General features: G+C 34.3%; 1 protein-coding gene across 3 annotated transcripts; it reads left to right on the plus strand.

Annotated features, from left to right (window-relative positions):
• The first annotated feature begins 6,763 nt into the window (after positions 1–6,763).
• Positions 6,764–13,279, plus strand: LOC112741146 (mediator of RNA polymerase II transcription subunit 33A). 3 transcript variants are annotated; one of them, XM_025790003.3, is made up of 12 exons: positions 6,764–7,263; positions 7,519–7,629; positions 7,838–8,185; positions 8,346–8,665; positions 8,754–8,845; positions 9,157–9,523; positions 9,664–9,874; positions 10,319–10,433; positions 10,535–10,696; positions 10,811–11,459; positions 11,539–11,745; positions 12,032–13,279. In XM_025790003.3, the coding sequence occupies exons 1-12, from the start codon at positions 6,968–6,970 to the stop codon at positions 13,147–13,149; spliced, it is 3,996 nt and encodes a 1,331-aa protein (XP_025645788.1). In that variant the 5' UTR covers positions 6,764–6,967; the 3' UTR covers positions 13,150–13,279. The 3 variants fall into 3 exon arrangements, with proteins under 3 accessions (XP_025645788.1, XP_072069749.1, XP_072069748.1); XM_072213648.1 differs by having other exon boundaries at positions 6,783–7,263; positions 7,947–8,185; XM_072213647.1 differs by having other exon boundaries at positions 6,897–7,263; positions 7,878–8,185.
• The last annotated feature ends 2,645 nt before the right edge of the window (positions 13,280–15,924 follow it).

Consider the following 15,924-nt stretch of genomic DNA (forward strand, 5'->3'; position numbering starts at 1 on the left):
ATTTTTTTAACGAGACAAATTAAATATTCTTGAAAAAAAAAATTGTTTTCTGTGAAATATTTAAATGATATTTTTCTTCTTTTTATTTATAATATATATTTTTCTTTTTTTATAAGATTAAAAGAACATATTTTTAATCTATTTAACCAAAATACTTTTCGATAATTATTTTTTATTTGTTTGGATATATAGGTGCTGAATCACAAAGTCTTTTGCCCCTACATAGTTTTCCAAAAGGCTAATTTAGCTTCTAACTGATCAAGCCACTATTCTACCTACCAAATATAACTCTCTCAAGTCAATATAACCAGCGAATTATTGGTGCGATGCACAGGTATGGTAAATTTAATAAAAACCATTCATTATGAAGGTGTTTTTATGTTAATAACATATGTATGAATGTTTTATAATAATTTATATTGTTTGATGAGATTGATCACAATTTTAAAATTTTGATATTTATCCTGTAATTTTAATTTTTATTGACAGCTTTAATATTCTTTAACAAGTTGAAAGATAAAGTTATTGTTTAAAATAAAAAATAATAATAAAAAATATATAATCAAACTACTTTGATGATAGTCACCAAAAAAAACTACTTTGATGATAGTGCTACAAAAGTTGATTTAGTGTGGTAAAACAAATTAAAGGAGGACAATATTTATAATGTGAACAATATTTATAATGTGAACAATTATCATAATTTTTACAAAAAAAATTAATAATAATGAGGAAGAACATAAAGATAAGATGAAAACTCAGGTGAAGTCGACTTCATATGAAGTTGACTGCACCTGAGTTTCTACCAAGATAACCATGGTGTACAATTAAGATGATTGGTGGAAAGAAAATTATGATAGATGATTAAAATTATGAGCATTGAATAATGATATTGTACAAACAAAAAAATCAGATAAAATGTACTAATCTAAGTGACACATGTAACTAAATATGAAAATAAAAAAATAATGATGTGAATAGTAAAGTAGATAAAAACCTGAGTACTATACTGTTATAGAATAGGAAAAAAAAGAACAAAAATGTATGATTCAGAGAAAAGTTAAACTATCAAGTGGAGTACAAATTCATTAAAACAAACTAGTATAAAATAAGTGCCAAACATTTATTGAGCTATTTTATGTGTAAAATGAATGAGAAGTCATTGAAACTAATCCAATACTTTGAAGTAACAACTAAATATATAATTGTGATCAATATTACAAAAATTTTATATGACATGAAAGTGCTAAATTATGTTTAAGAATATAAATTTGAGTTATCATAGCAAGTTCAATATTAATGGATGCATTAATATTGAAGAAATCTGATAGAAACATATTATGATGATTATATGATTTTTCAGTAATATATAAATTACCGTTACATATGATATAAGAGAAATTTTAAAAATTGATTACATGAGTATAATTTAGTTCAAAATTTTATCAGTTAAAAAATTATCATATCACTGCATAAAATCGTCTGATAGATAGAATGCAACAATTTTGTAGTAAGAACTTGGATACCATGTAAGAATACAACAAAAGTTATGTATAAAGCATTCTAAAAGAAAAATTAATAAAAAAAGTAGAAATTAATATAGAAGAAAATAACGAGCATGATAATTAGACTATACTGTATCTAAATAAATATAGAGAAAAGCTCTACATCTATGTAAAAAATACATGAATGTTATCCAAGTCTTTTTGGCTATACGCGCCTCCTCCAATCTCCAAATCGTTTGTGATTCACGCGATACATATAACGTAAACTTTCTGACCTTTGCTCAACGTAAACCTTTTCTTCTTCTTCTTCTCTGCTTGCGTTATAAGCTTCCCCGTTCTCCTCTGCTCGCGTTTTCTTTCTTGTTATTCTTCTTCTCTATTCGCGTTCTTCGTTATGGATCTGGATTGACTTCAACCTAATTAGCTCTGTCGTTCTTCTTCTTTTTCGATCTGGACTTCTGAATTGAAACAATGAATGAATCAACTTCAAATCAGTTGAATGATGTTATTACGTTGAGACAGCTAGAAAATGATTGCTGCATGCTATCACAATAATCTTAAACACTGAACAAAGTAAAAGGAGGCCACCGAACCGAATAATATTCATCTGGTAAATCAAAATCACAAAGGCCACCGAACCGAACAATGTTTATGTGGTGAATAAATGGTGATCAACTTTCAATCAATAAGAATAGTATTTCTCCTCCTCTTACTCCTCATCCTTCTTCTTTTAAATTCGCTCACGTAAGTTCTTCTTCTGCTTCTTCTTCTTTGCGCACGCAGATTCTTCTTCTTCTTCTTCTTCTTCTTTCGTTATAATCATCACCGACAACACCAACATTTTGCTCGGTTAAGTGGAGTTGCTCATTTTGATTCACTTGATTGTTAATGTGTTCAGTTGAGTCCTTGTGCATGCAGAAATATTTTTCTTACTGATTGAATGCTTATCACGTTTTTTCAGCACATGATTATTGTTCGGTTCAGTGGTGTTGACCATTTTGGTTCTCCTGATTGTACTCAGTGAACGAAACATAATCCATTATATGAAATCAAATTCGAAATATCTCTGTCTATAGATATTATCAATTCATTTAAGATTTAGAACACCTGCATTCATTCAATTCAATTCAATTTAATTTAACAATTGCATTCCATTCAATTCGATTGAAAAAATAATTTATTAGCAAAATGTTGGTGTTGTTGGTGATGACGATAACGAAAGAGGAGAAGAAGAAGAAGAGAAGGAGGAGGAGAAGCAGAAGAAGAATCTGTGTGCACAAAGAAGAAGGAAGAGAATGAGGAGGAGGTATACGTGAATTTGAAAGAAGAAGAAGATGACGTATACATATGTTTGAAAGAAGAAGAAGAAACGCAGGGGACAAGAAGAAGAAGTTAAAGCACGTATTTTCACTCGTCATTAATGTGCGTAACTCTATTTGGACTTGAGCCAACTTGGTTACATGGTTATATAGATGTGTAGCGCGCCCCATAAATATATCCATTACATATATAAATACAAAAAATAATGAGAAATAGAAATAAATTAACTGCATAATGAATAACCAAAAGGAACTATAGTGTTTGATGAAAGAGAAAATCCTAACAAATACTAAATACTTAAAATTTCTAAATTCATTGATTTCTCATCATCAACAGAACGTCAAATTTGACCTTGCTCCCTTCGACTATGCCATGTTGAAGACAAAATCTGCGCCATCTCCTAGTAAGAAAAACTTTAGATGATGTAGAACCCCTCCAACAAAGTCTTATTGTGAAAGAAGATCCAACCTTTTGACGTACATTGACATAAGAAATCTCATTTGGTTTTGTATATTGTAAGCAAATTGAATATAAGAGGGAAAGAGGTTAAGACTTTTGGCAAATTGAAAATAGATTTCCAGCAACAACAATGAGATTCTGACTTTTTTGCATGAACAGCTACATACCAAACAAAGATGTATATGCATAACAACAATAATATTTCAAATATTACCAAAATTGGAAGATATACATTAGATTAAATAATAAAGAATATATATAACCCGTCATCGCAAAGCATTACGAATCCGTGATTGAAGCAAATCCGTACAAAACTTCGTGCCTTCACCTGATAGTGGGGGTGTGTCTCAAGAAAGTGAATGGAGGAGACCAATAAGAACTAAAGAAGAAGAGAATAAGTGAGCGGAGGAAAAAAATAATGGAGAGAATCTTTTTTTTTTTAATTTTAAAGAGAAAGAGAAAAAACTAAAAACAAAGAACGGGGATATCTCCTTTTTTTAATTTTGAATTTGAATTCAAAATTACAAAAATTAAAATTTTAGAAAAGTGTGTACATACGAAGCAAGCTTAAAAATAGAATAAAAAAACTTGACACAGTCATGAGATGTGAATTGTAATGAAAATGGTTTCATGTAGGAGTGGTATGATAATAAGGGTCATGATGAGTGAAGAGTGGAAACATTAATATCTTAATAGAAACTCAGAATGAACATATGAGATGACACGTTGAAATTTCACTACTAGAATAACTTTCTTTTCAAGGATGTTATAGGATTTGAAAAAAATAAGATGATGGATATATAGGTTAATTTTTTTAGTTATGGAGACTCAAAATGTGTTATATCAAATTATGAAAAAGTGGTGTATTTCTTATAAATATAGAGATGAAATTTTTTTAAAATTAAAATTCACAAATAAAAAACTCATATTTGTTTAAGATACAAAACTTAAGATCTAATTTGTAGTAAAAAAAAGAAAATAGAACCTCAGGTTTATGGATAAAAATATAATTTTTTTATATAAAACAAATCAAAGAGTTCGATTTGTATTTTTAACACTAAAATATAAATTTGACCTTTAAATTTGTAAATTAAAAAAAATACACCACAAATCTAATTCTCAAATTTATGGTATTCATATTAAAACAAAATGCACAAAATTTTTATATTATTAAAAAGGAGAATGCTAGGGGGACAATGACTTTGTTGAACAATATGAACAACTATCAATCAAATAAAAATACATTACACTTTCAAATTAATTTTCTAAATTTTAATATTAAAATAACCATCTATACACTAATAAAATAAACATCCAATATATCTATTATTTACATTATTTAATATTTTCATTGTTTACCTATACTTTTCCTATTAAAAAACATAACCTGAACTGGAACACACAAAATAAAAAAGCGGGATATATACATAAGAGAGTGCTTTTTTTCCACTAGTAAATGATTGAGATTGGTCACTGACGATGCACAATTGCTTTCTTATATTATTATTGATTAAAAATAAATTAAAGTTCAATATAAAATTAAAAGAAAAACATTTAGCTAATATTAAAATATAAGAACGCTATATAAGAACTTATTTTAATTTCTTTATTTATCTTAACGGAAAAGTGGGGATAGGAAAAAGAAAATGAAACAAAATGATGTTTTGGACCTACTTGGGTGGTGGGGATAATATTTCTACCAAGTCATCATCTCTACCTAACCTAACCACTTTAGTTTGGAGACCCCCATCATGGAAGACTTCAACTTTAGATAAATATAAATATATATATATATATAAATCAATCTTCAATGGAAGTTCCAACCAACTTGCCTGGTTGATGGGCTTAAAATCACACAATAAATAATCTATTCTCCACCCTATATAACCTTAAGTTATTTGATGAACATAATCTTATGATAGTTTAGGTCAATACACACACTAATATATTCATTATTGTGTGAAATTTATTTAGGTTGAAGTCTAAATCACGGTATAAATTGGCAGTTTTTTTTTTTTTATATGGAAGTAAAAATAGTGATATATTTTAATATTATAATTTTTTGTGTTTTTTAAAGTGTAAAAGATACATAAATCGGATCCTTTTTATATTTCAAATTATTTAATTTTTTTAACAGAAATTCCTCGATTCAATTTCTATTCTCTCACAAATTTCTCGATCCGATTTCACAAATCCTTCCGTCCGATTTCTGTATTCTCACAAATCGGACGGTCCGTTTTGTACTTTTCACAAATCGAACGGTCCAATTTTTTTTTATTTAATTAAACGGTTCCACATTTAAAAATAACACCCCATCAACTCATATTTTAAAAAAATACCGTTACTACTCTAATATTAGAAACAAAATATCATAAATTCGCATACAATTATCTTTATATAAAATTAATATTTAAAAATTATTCGATAATTTAATAAATTTAATTAAATTATCATCAAATAATTTATAACTATCAATTTTATATAAAAACAACTTTATGAGTCTTCCTCCTATATCATATATTCATATCCGAATATGGATAAATAGTACTCCATGTATATAGGTGGACCCAAATAAAGTATGATCATATATAACTAACCATATATTCACCAAACCTTTGTTATCTGAATTTCGAAAAGTTGCATACTCTAGCACTAGGGAATGTCATTAGCATGTTACATGTATTCTCAGAAGTTGCCCATACAACTGTACTAAGGTAATGCCCACGCTAACACACTAAACTCAAAAATAGAAATTGCCAACCTGTTCAGTGTTCAGTAGCCATTTCATTCAACAACTACCATCATCTCACTCGGATAATAATTAACAAGCAAAATCCAAAAACAGCATCTAAATTCTAATCTAATTAATACCATTAAAAGTTTTTCTCTTTTAGGTATTTTTATGGAAAAGTCTAGGGAATCAACAACTTTTCTAAATTCTGGCCAGTATATAACTAATAAAAAAAAGTGAATCATTGGATGAAATCTCATATCAATCTCATACCATTAAAATCATCATTGATGACTATTTGATGACTACAAATAACAAAATTTGCTAGCCCCTAATATTCCTCGATTTTTATATATATCATGGAAAACGAATATTTTATTATTAATTTATCACTTTAAAATAATTAAAAAAGAGAAGATATAATGAAAACGATAGATTTTTTTTTGGTGACTAATGAAAACGATAGATGAATAACTATTAAGTAATATATAAATAAAAATTGTATACGTTATGAAGGAAAATAATTTTTTTGAAAAAGAATAAAAAAATGAGAAGTCATAAACTAAAATTTCAATAAATTAAAAAATTATTTAAGAAAGTTGTTGTTGATGTGGTATTATTTATTTATTTGGTTAACTGTCGGACAGTCTGACCTTGTAAGAAGGAATAAAATTTGTGTAGAAATATTATTTGAATATTAAAATTAATTATCAATATATTTATATTTTAAAATATTATATTAATAAGTGTATATTTAGAATCTTCGTAATTTGTGTGGGCGCATAACAAGATACCCGCGCTGAAAATCCCCGTTTTACCCCTGGCCGTTTTGACTTTAAAAAAACGACAAAACGCCACAGCCTCCAACCGTTGTGCTTTTCACTTGAACTGCGGTAAGCTGGTAACTGTAACCGCGCATATTCCGGGCACAACCACGTTTTCACAGCGAAGCATGGAGGTTTCCGGCGGCGGAGGAGGAAGGTGCAGCAGCAGCCCTACGTGGAACGGGGTGGTTGAGCTGACGAAGGCGGCGCAGGAGAAAGGAAGTGACCCTCTGGTTTGGGCGATTCAGATGTACTCGAACTTGAACTCCGCCGGAGAGGCACTCCCGTCGGTGGAGCTGGCGGAGCTTCTCGTTTCGTACATTTGCTGGGACAACAATGTCCCCATTCTATGGAAGTTTCTAGATAAAGCCTTGACTCTTAAGATCGTTCCTCCCATGCTTCTCCTCGCTCTCCTTTCTCTCAGGTCAATAACTCTTCTTCCTTCTTTTCAAAACTTGCCGTATTCTCATTGACTTTGACTTTTTAAACATTCTTCCATTGCAACGTATACCCCTATGTTTTCATTTTCTGTGCATGCGAATGTTGATTCAAATGGTGAGCTTGTAGAATTTGTAATTATGAGCTTCCAGTTTGTTACTAGCTTTCTCAGTAATTTTATTTGATAAAAGGAAATTAGTGTTTTCATTTGTGGTGTTGATATCTTTATTATTTTTGGCAGGGTTCTTCCTTGTAGACATGTCCAACCTGCAGCATATAGACTATACTTGGAACTCCTCAAAAGACATGCTTTTGAACTTAAATCTCAGATAAAAAGGCCTGATTATCAAAAGTAAGCTTCAGTCTATATAACATTTATCTCTTTCAGAAAATTAGTTAGTATGGCCAATGTATACATGCCAATGAGATTTCTTTACTTTTTTTGGGCTTTTGGCCATTCCTTATAAAGATTAGATATGAACTATTAATAATAATGGGTTGGTAATGTCCAGTTAAGCCATTCGTTTCTTTGTTGATTCTTCTGCTCATGGTATGGACAGGGTCATGAAATCTGTAGATGATGTTCTTCATCTTTCCCAGATATTTGGCATATCACAAAGTGAGCCTGGCATTCTGGTGGTTGAATTTGTTTTTTCGATTGTCTGGCAGTTGCTTGATGCATCGTTGGATGATGAAGGGTTGCTGGAACTTACTCCTGAAAAGAAGTCTAGATGGGCTACAGTATATCAAGATATGGAACTGGATGAGCATGATAGTTATAATGACAAAAGGAATGAACATTATGAGAAGTTGCAAACTGTGAATACTCTTATGGCTGTTGAGATGATTGGTCAGTTTTTGCAGGATAAAGTTTCTTCGAAGATTCTTTACTTGGCTAGCCAAAATTTGTAAGTATTTCTATATTATATTCTCTTTATTCTCCATCTTGCAGTCTAATTTAACTTATAGCACATCAAGTGGACTCAAATTATTTATCCATTCCGAAATTTCCTCTTACTCTGTGTGTGTGTTTTGTGTGATTCTTAATCTTTTCTTCCTTTTTATTAGGCCTGCACATTGGTTAACTTTTGTTCAGAGGCTGCAGCTGCTGGCATCAAATTCATTAAGTTTGAGAAAATCAAGAACTTTAATTCCTGAGGCACTTCTACAACTGACTTCAGATACTCGTATTTTCTTGCCTCGAGAATGCAGAACAAGTTCACAACAAAAGTTTCATGCAGTTATGAATTTCGAATATCTTTCTTCTTCAGCTTCACTCTGTCATGGTGCAAGTCATTCTGCTCTTTGGATTCCTCTTGATCTGGTGCTAGAAGATGCTATGGATGGCTATCAAGTTAGTGCAACAAGTGCAATTGAAGTAATTGGGGGTAAGAACTACTTGAATCTGACAAAATATTATTTTTTTTTAACTTCAATTTTAGACACCTATGAAATGGAAAATCATGTGTTTTGCAGGTTTGATAAAGACACTCCGAGCAGTAAACGGTACCTCATGGCATGATACCTTTCTAGGCCTTTGGTTAGCAACTCTTCGTCTTGTTCAGAGGGTAGAACACTTTCTCTGCTACTAATGTGTTTTCATGTGCTTTTCAAAACAACTTGTACATCTATTAATTCTGAATTTCGTTATCAGATTCTTGGCCTTATATTTCAGGAATAGATCATAACTTCTATTAATGCTAACATTACTTGCCCAACACATGTTTATTCATTTATCTAGGATTGTTTGGCTATTAGCAATTGGCCAATAGATTCAGCTATAATAAAAAGGACATACAATTACTATATCTTTGTAGTTAAGAAAATCGCCCAAGTGGTATGGATCTCTAGTGTAATTCTCATTTTTGTTTTTCAACAGGAAAGAGATCCTATTGAGGGCCCAATGCCTCATCTTGATACTCGATTATGCATGCTCCTGTGTATCATACCTCTTGTTGTTGCTGATCTCATTGAGGAGGAGGAGGTGGAAGGGACACCAGTTGATGAAACAGATAGTGATCCTACAGATCACTGGAAAGATAAAAAGACTCCAGGAAAGTGTCGGAATGATTTAGTCTCAAGTCTCCAAGTATTAGGTGACTATCAGAGCTTGCTCACACCGCCTAAATCTGTTGTTTCCGCTGCAAATCAAGCTGCTGCAAAAGCAATGCTGTTTGTTTCTGGCATCACAACAGGGAGTGAATATTTTGACTGCCTCAGCATGACAGAGATGCCAAATGACTGCGGTAAGTGGTCTTACTTTCAATGAAATTCAGAAATTGCGCGTTGTTCTTCAGTTATTTAGCAACTGGAGTAACTTCTTGCAATTTCACAAAATGCATTAGTTATGGCATACTAACAAGAATTCCTTGTTCTTCTTTTTCAGCTGGAAACATGCGTCATTTGATAGTTGAGGCTTGTATTGCCCGAAATCTACTCGACACATCTGCCTATTTATGGCCTGGTTATGTGAATGGATGTATCAATCAAATACCTCAGTGTATCCCAGCTCAAGTACCTGGCTGGTCATCATTTATGAAGGGAGCACCACTTACTTCGATGATGATTAATGCTCTGGTTTCAAGTCCTGCTACAAGGTATGTTCTATGTATTTTTAGCCCAGTGAATTGGTGAATATAGTAATATACCCCTTTTGGTGCACATCTCAGAAAATTTATTATAGCATAGTATGTAATGCACTCCTGTCTGTGTAAGCCTTTGGTGACTATTATCCACAAATTTAATTGAGGATTTTCTTATTTCAATCTCATGTCTGATCCATCAATCACCGTATGGATGAATTTGACATGCTGAAACCTGAAATAATTTCCTTAGTACAAAACGAATCCATGTTGAACTAAAATTATAATATACTAAGGGTGGCTATGAGTTGGTGGCCTTTAAATTCCCTTTTTAAAATTCCATGGCCTGGTCTTCAGTTTTTCTTTTTCTTTCCTGAAGCCAGGTATGTCAGATGCTCTTTTTTGTAAATTACCAAAAGGTAAAAGCAACTGAATTTACGCTCCTGGATTTGATGGAAGCTTAGCAGAACTGGAGAAAATATTTGAAATTGCGATCGGGGGATCAGAAGATGAAAGGATATCTGCTGCTGCCATTCTTTGTGGGGCATCCCTGATTCGGGGATACAATATACAGGTAAATTCTGTAACACAGTAAAGCATCTTTAGAACCTTATTATTTTCTCAGTGTGTAAAGCATATGCTCCTTAATTACATTTGGATCTCTATTTGTTGCAGGAGCACACTGTTCATTTCATTCTCAGGTTACTATCTCCACCAGTTCCGGAAGAGAATGTTGAAGGAAACAGCCATCTGATTGAATATGCTCCAATACTCAATGTACTCTTTGTTGGAATTGCATCTGTTGATTGCGTTCAAATATTTTCACTTCATGGCATGGTAAGTTTAAATACATACAGGAAATGATCTTATGATTATGCTGTCCAAAATATATAGTTGAAAGTGCTGTATTATGAAACACTCAGTCTTCGCATATGTCAATTCTTTCATCAGGTTCCGCAGCTTGCATGTTCGTTGATGCCTATCTGTGAAGTTTTTGGGTCATGTGTGCCTAATATCTCATGGAGACTAACATCTGGGGAAGAAATATCTGCCCATGCTGTGTTTTCAAATGCATTTATTCTTCTCTTGAAGCTTTGGAGATTCAATCATCCTCCTATCGAATATGGAATTGGAGATGTTCCCACCGTTGGTTCTCAACTAACTCCTGAATACCTACTCTTAGTTCGAAATAACCACCTAATGTCAGCTGGCAATGTCCACAAGAATAGAAACAGGAGGAGGCTCTCAGAGATAGCGAGTTTATCATCGCCTAAATCTGTATTTGTCGACTCGTTTCCAAAATTGAAAGCCTGGTATAGGCAGCATCAAGCATGCATTGCTGCAACATTGTCTGGTCTTGTGCATGGGACCCCTTTTCATCAGATAGTTGAGGGGCTTCTCAACATGATGTTCAGAAAGATTAACAGAGGAAACCAGAATTCTATTACATCTGGAAGTAGTAGCTCTTCTGGGGCTGGAAGTGAAGATACCTGGCCAAAGTTGCCTGCTTGGGATATTCTGGAAGCCATTCCCTTTGTAGTTGATGCTGCTCTCACAGCATGTGATCATGGACGGTTATCTCCGCGTGAGTTGGCAACAGGTATGTTAGTTATTAGATCACATAATCTTAACTAACACTTTAATTCAGTGTCATAACATAATGTTCTTCTTAACATCAGGGCTTAAAGATTTGGCTGATTTTCTTCCTGCATCTCTGGCTACCATAATAAGTTACTTCTCTGCTGAAGTAACTCGTGGTGTTTGGAAACCTGCATTTATGAATGGAACTGATTGGCCAAGCCCTGCTGCGAATCTACTGAATGTTGAGGAGCAGATCAAGAAAATTTTGGCTGCTACCGGTGTTGATGTGCCTAGCCTTGCTTCAGGTTTTGTTCATGGCCCTATATTCTGAACCCTTTTTGAAAACCCTGACTTATGATGGATTTTTTCAAGAGAAATAGTTTATATTACATGTTATATGTTTTACAGTTTCCAGACTGCATCTTTATCCAATATATATTAATTATAATCTATGTTCATCATACTCATCTTTAGTACATTGCTTAAACTTAAACTGAGATTAACATCAAATTGCATGCCATTTCTTTTCCAACACTAATATCAAATGTAATTTAGCAATGAGTTTGTGACCAATTCTCATCATTTCCTCAGGGGACAGCTCTCCTGCCACCCTTCCATTGCCCTTAGCTGCCTTCACAAGCCTTACCATTACCTACAAAGTCGACAGAACATCGGAGCGCTTTCTTAATTTGGCCGGCCAAACATTGGAGTGTCTTGCTGCAGGTTGTCCATGGCCTTGCATGCCAATTGTGGCTTCCTTGTGGACACAAAAGGCGAAACGTTGGACTGACTTCCTTATCTTCTCGGCTTCTAGAACCGTCTTACTCCACAACAATGATGCCATAGTCCAACTTCTTAAAAGCTGCTTCACAGCTACCCTTGGCATGAGCAACTCCCCTATCTCGTGCAGTGGCGGCGTTGGTGCCCTCCTTGGCCATGGATATAAGTCACATTTCTGTGGAGGGATGTGTCCTGTTGCTCCTGGAATCCTATATCTACGCGCATATCGGTCAATCAGAGATATGGTTTTCTTGACAGAGGAAATTGTTTCAATCTTGATGCACTCAGTGAGAGACATTGCATGTGGTACGCAGCGGAGGGGGCGATTGGAAAAGCTGAAAGCAACTAAAGATGGCATGAAATATGGAAAGGTATCGCTCGCTGCATCAATGTCTCGGGTGAAGCTTGCGGCTGCGCTTGGTGCTTCATTTGTATGGCTATCAGGAGGGTTGATGCTGGTTCAACTACTTATAAAGGAAACTCTGCCTTCATGGTTTATATCAGTTCACAGAACAAACCAACAAGAGAACTCCGATGGAATGGTTTCAATGCTTGGTGGATATGCACTTGCATACTTTGCAGTTCTTTGTGGAGCCTTTGCATGGGGTGTTGATTCGTCATCATCTGCTTCGAAGCGACGTCAGAAAGTCTTGGGAGTTCACATGGAGTTTCTGGCCAGTGCACTTGATGGTAAGATATCGCTTGGCTGCGATTCGGCTACTTGGCGTGCCTATGTGTCAGGCTTCGTGAGCTTGATGGTTGGTTGCACTCCAAACTGGGTGCTGGAAGTAGATGTAAGTGTGTTGAAGAGACTGAGCAATGGGTTGAGGCAGTTGAATGAGGAAGAGCTTGCTCTGTCATTGTTGGGTGCTGGGGGTGTAGGGACAATGGGGGCTGCAGCTGAACTCATAATTGACAGTGGAATGTGAGAAACCTTTTCTCCATCGTGAGGGCATCATCTTAGGGTATTTGTACATTAGTTTCATGTTTATAAAGTTGTGCAGCTCTGTATTAACAGTTTTGTTTGATTAGTTATCAATTGGAAATTTTTATGCTCAATTTGCTCATGTTATAGTCCGAGTAAACTTTTATTTTAACCTCCAACTGTATGCATCAATCTTGTCCAAAATCCAAATATTGTACCCGAGTCAATCAAACTAGTCTTCATCAAAATTGTATGCATCAGTTATAACATAATGCTCATCTTAAGTGCATTTCACAGACTTTTGCGCACACTTGTCTTTTTAGTTCTCTTACATGACTTATATTCGTCCATACTAGAGTAAAATTAACCATATTGGTGATCAAATTGATAGCTAAGCTTGTACTTGAGTCGATCAAACTAGTCTTCATCGTTTCCAGGCTTTAAGAGAGGATTATTCTATAACAAATATGTGCACCAAGTCTCCAACAATATCCACAATTATTTATTTATTTTGTTTTAATATAATTTTCAAATATTATAAATAGAAAACAGTCCCAGTGTATCATATAGAAGTTTGATTTCGGTGTTGATATAAACTATAAAGATCATTATGGCACACCTGAGTCATGCCCATTCCAGATCCCAGCAAGTTCTACGCTCGCATTTGGGCACATAAAACTGGTTTCCAAGTAATTGTTTTCCTCACTTCATGAACGAAGGCCAAAAAATCCAAAACGGGTCAGAAATGAAAAGAAAGAGCTAAGAAAAATGAAATTCATTACTATATTTACAATTCCCAGGATGGTTGGTTTCGTTGTTGCTCCTGCAACTAGCAACAACACATGAAAGAACTACTACTGCAGCTACTACAACAACTACTACTACCACTAATGTGTCTTTGTCCACAAAATCAAATCACAATCACCTTATGCCTTGCGCCTTAGCCCCCTCTTTAGTTACAATCAGATGATATGATATCAAATTAAGTCCCTAGCTTTCAACATTCAACAAACTTCTACTCAAACATCAAGATATATCAAAGTAGGACACTAAAACCAGATGAAAATAAAAAAGAAAATAAAGAAAAAGGAACAGTTAGAAAAATCAATTACAGGAGAAGATTGAGAGATCATTGAGATTGCGTTGCTGTTTTGAGATAAATCTGGAGAAAGCTTTGGAGGCATCTCATTCGACTCATGATTTCTTGCACATCGACTTTTATGGTTTCCAAGCTTTGTTTCAAGGACCTAACCAACGTTAACATGTTATCAAGCTCCTTCCTCATCGCACGAACTTCTTCCTCCGCCGCGTCTTCCTCCGCCTCCTCCTCCGCCGCCGCACCATCCTCCTCTTCCGGATCCGGCTCCGGAGGGGGAGGCGCATGATTCAGCTGGAGCTCGAACGCGATCATGTCCTCCAACGCCTTCGACGCGAGATCGTTGATCTCCGCGATCGACCGTGACAGGTGGTTCTTCACAAACTGCGGATCGGAGACGAGCGACTTCCACCACTTGCACACGCACCTCAGCTGAAGCGGATCGCTCACCGGAGCCCTAGACAGGATCTCGATCATCAGATCCTCCGGCAGCGCCACCGCCAGGGGAGAAGGAGAGGGATCTTGAAGCCTCGTCGTCGTGCGGCGTCCTCGCTTCCGCGTGACGACGGTCATGAGTGCGACGATGTGGAGTAAAGGAGGGAAACGGAACGAGGGTTCGAGCTAGGGATTGCGTTGTGTTGTTCTTGCGTTTTCGTTCATCAGGGTTGGTGACTGGATCTGAATTCGGGTCGGATCTTGGTACCGTTTGGCATCTCCTTTTCTCTATAGGGGCTCCGATTTCGATGTGATCGAATTCCCCAAAGCGTGAAATCGCTATCAGGTTGACAGTTACCTTGAATTGTCACCCAAAAACGCGAGCAGTACTTCCCGTGCGCCCCGTTTTCGATACTCTCTTTTTTTAAGCGCAGTTACTGTTTCAAAATAAATCAATCAAAGATACATGTATATCAAAATTATACTATTATAAAAATATTTAACTATTTTATTATATTAAATTTGATTATCTTCAATAATTAATTAATAATTAATTTATTTAAATATATACAATATATATAAATATATATAAATACATAGTGATTACTTTTGTAATTAACTTTTTATTTGTATTTTTATTAATCTAAATTATTTTTCAATAAAAAAATTTTGATTTATTTTTTTGATGTTGTCATTTTATTAGTCATCATACTTTATAATATTGTGATGTGTAATAAATTACAAATCTAAAAAATGAATTATATAAATATTCTTTATTTATTTTAATATAAGTGGTATTTATAAGATTTTTTATTTAAATTAATTAAATATAATAATTACGAAAATGTGTAAAATATAGAGTATTTATTTTTATCCATAATTACTTAGATCTCGAATACAGTGGAATAAATCATGTTACACAAGCATTTAGGAATATTGTACTCTAGATGTGAAAGAACCACGGCAATCACATTTCGGGTGTTATCGAGATATGATCAAAGCTCGGTATGCTACATAGCATGAAGACTCTATGGACATCCAGCAGAAAATTGCTTGCATCGAGAATGGTATTTCGGTCTATCCGACCCCAACACTCTGTATTCGACGTTTCTTCGAATGCTATAATTCTTCACTGCCAACAGAACAGCATCTCTACTATTCCTAAATCTGTGGCTCACTCAAAATTTTACCCTTCCATCTGTGTTGTAAACTTCACTGTCGCTAAAATTGAAAGGGTCATCTAGTTGT

The sequence above is a fragment of the Arachis hypogaea genome, chromosome 14 (assembly GCF_003086295.3).
Source record: "Arachis hypogaea cultivar Tifrunner chromosome 14, arahy.Tifrunner.gnm2.J5K5, whole genome shotgun sequence".
NCBI lineage: Eukaryota > Viridiplantae > Streptophyta > Magnoliopsida > Fabales > Fabaceae > Arachis > Arachis hypogaea.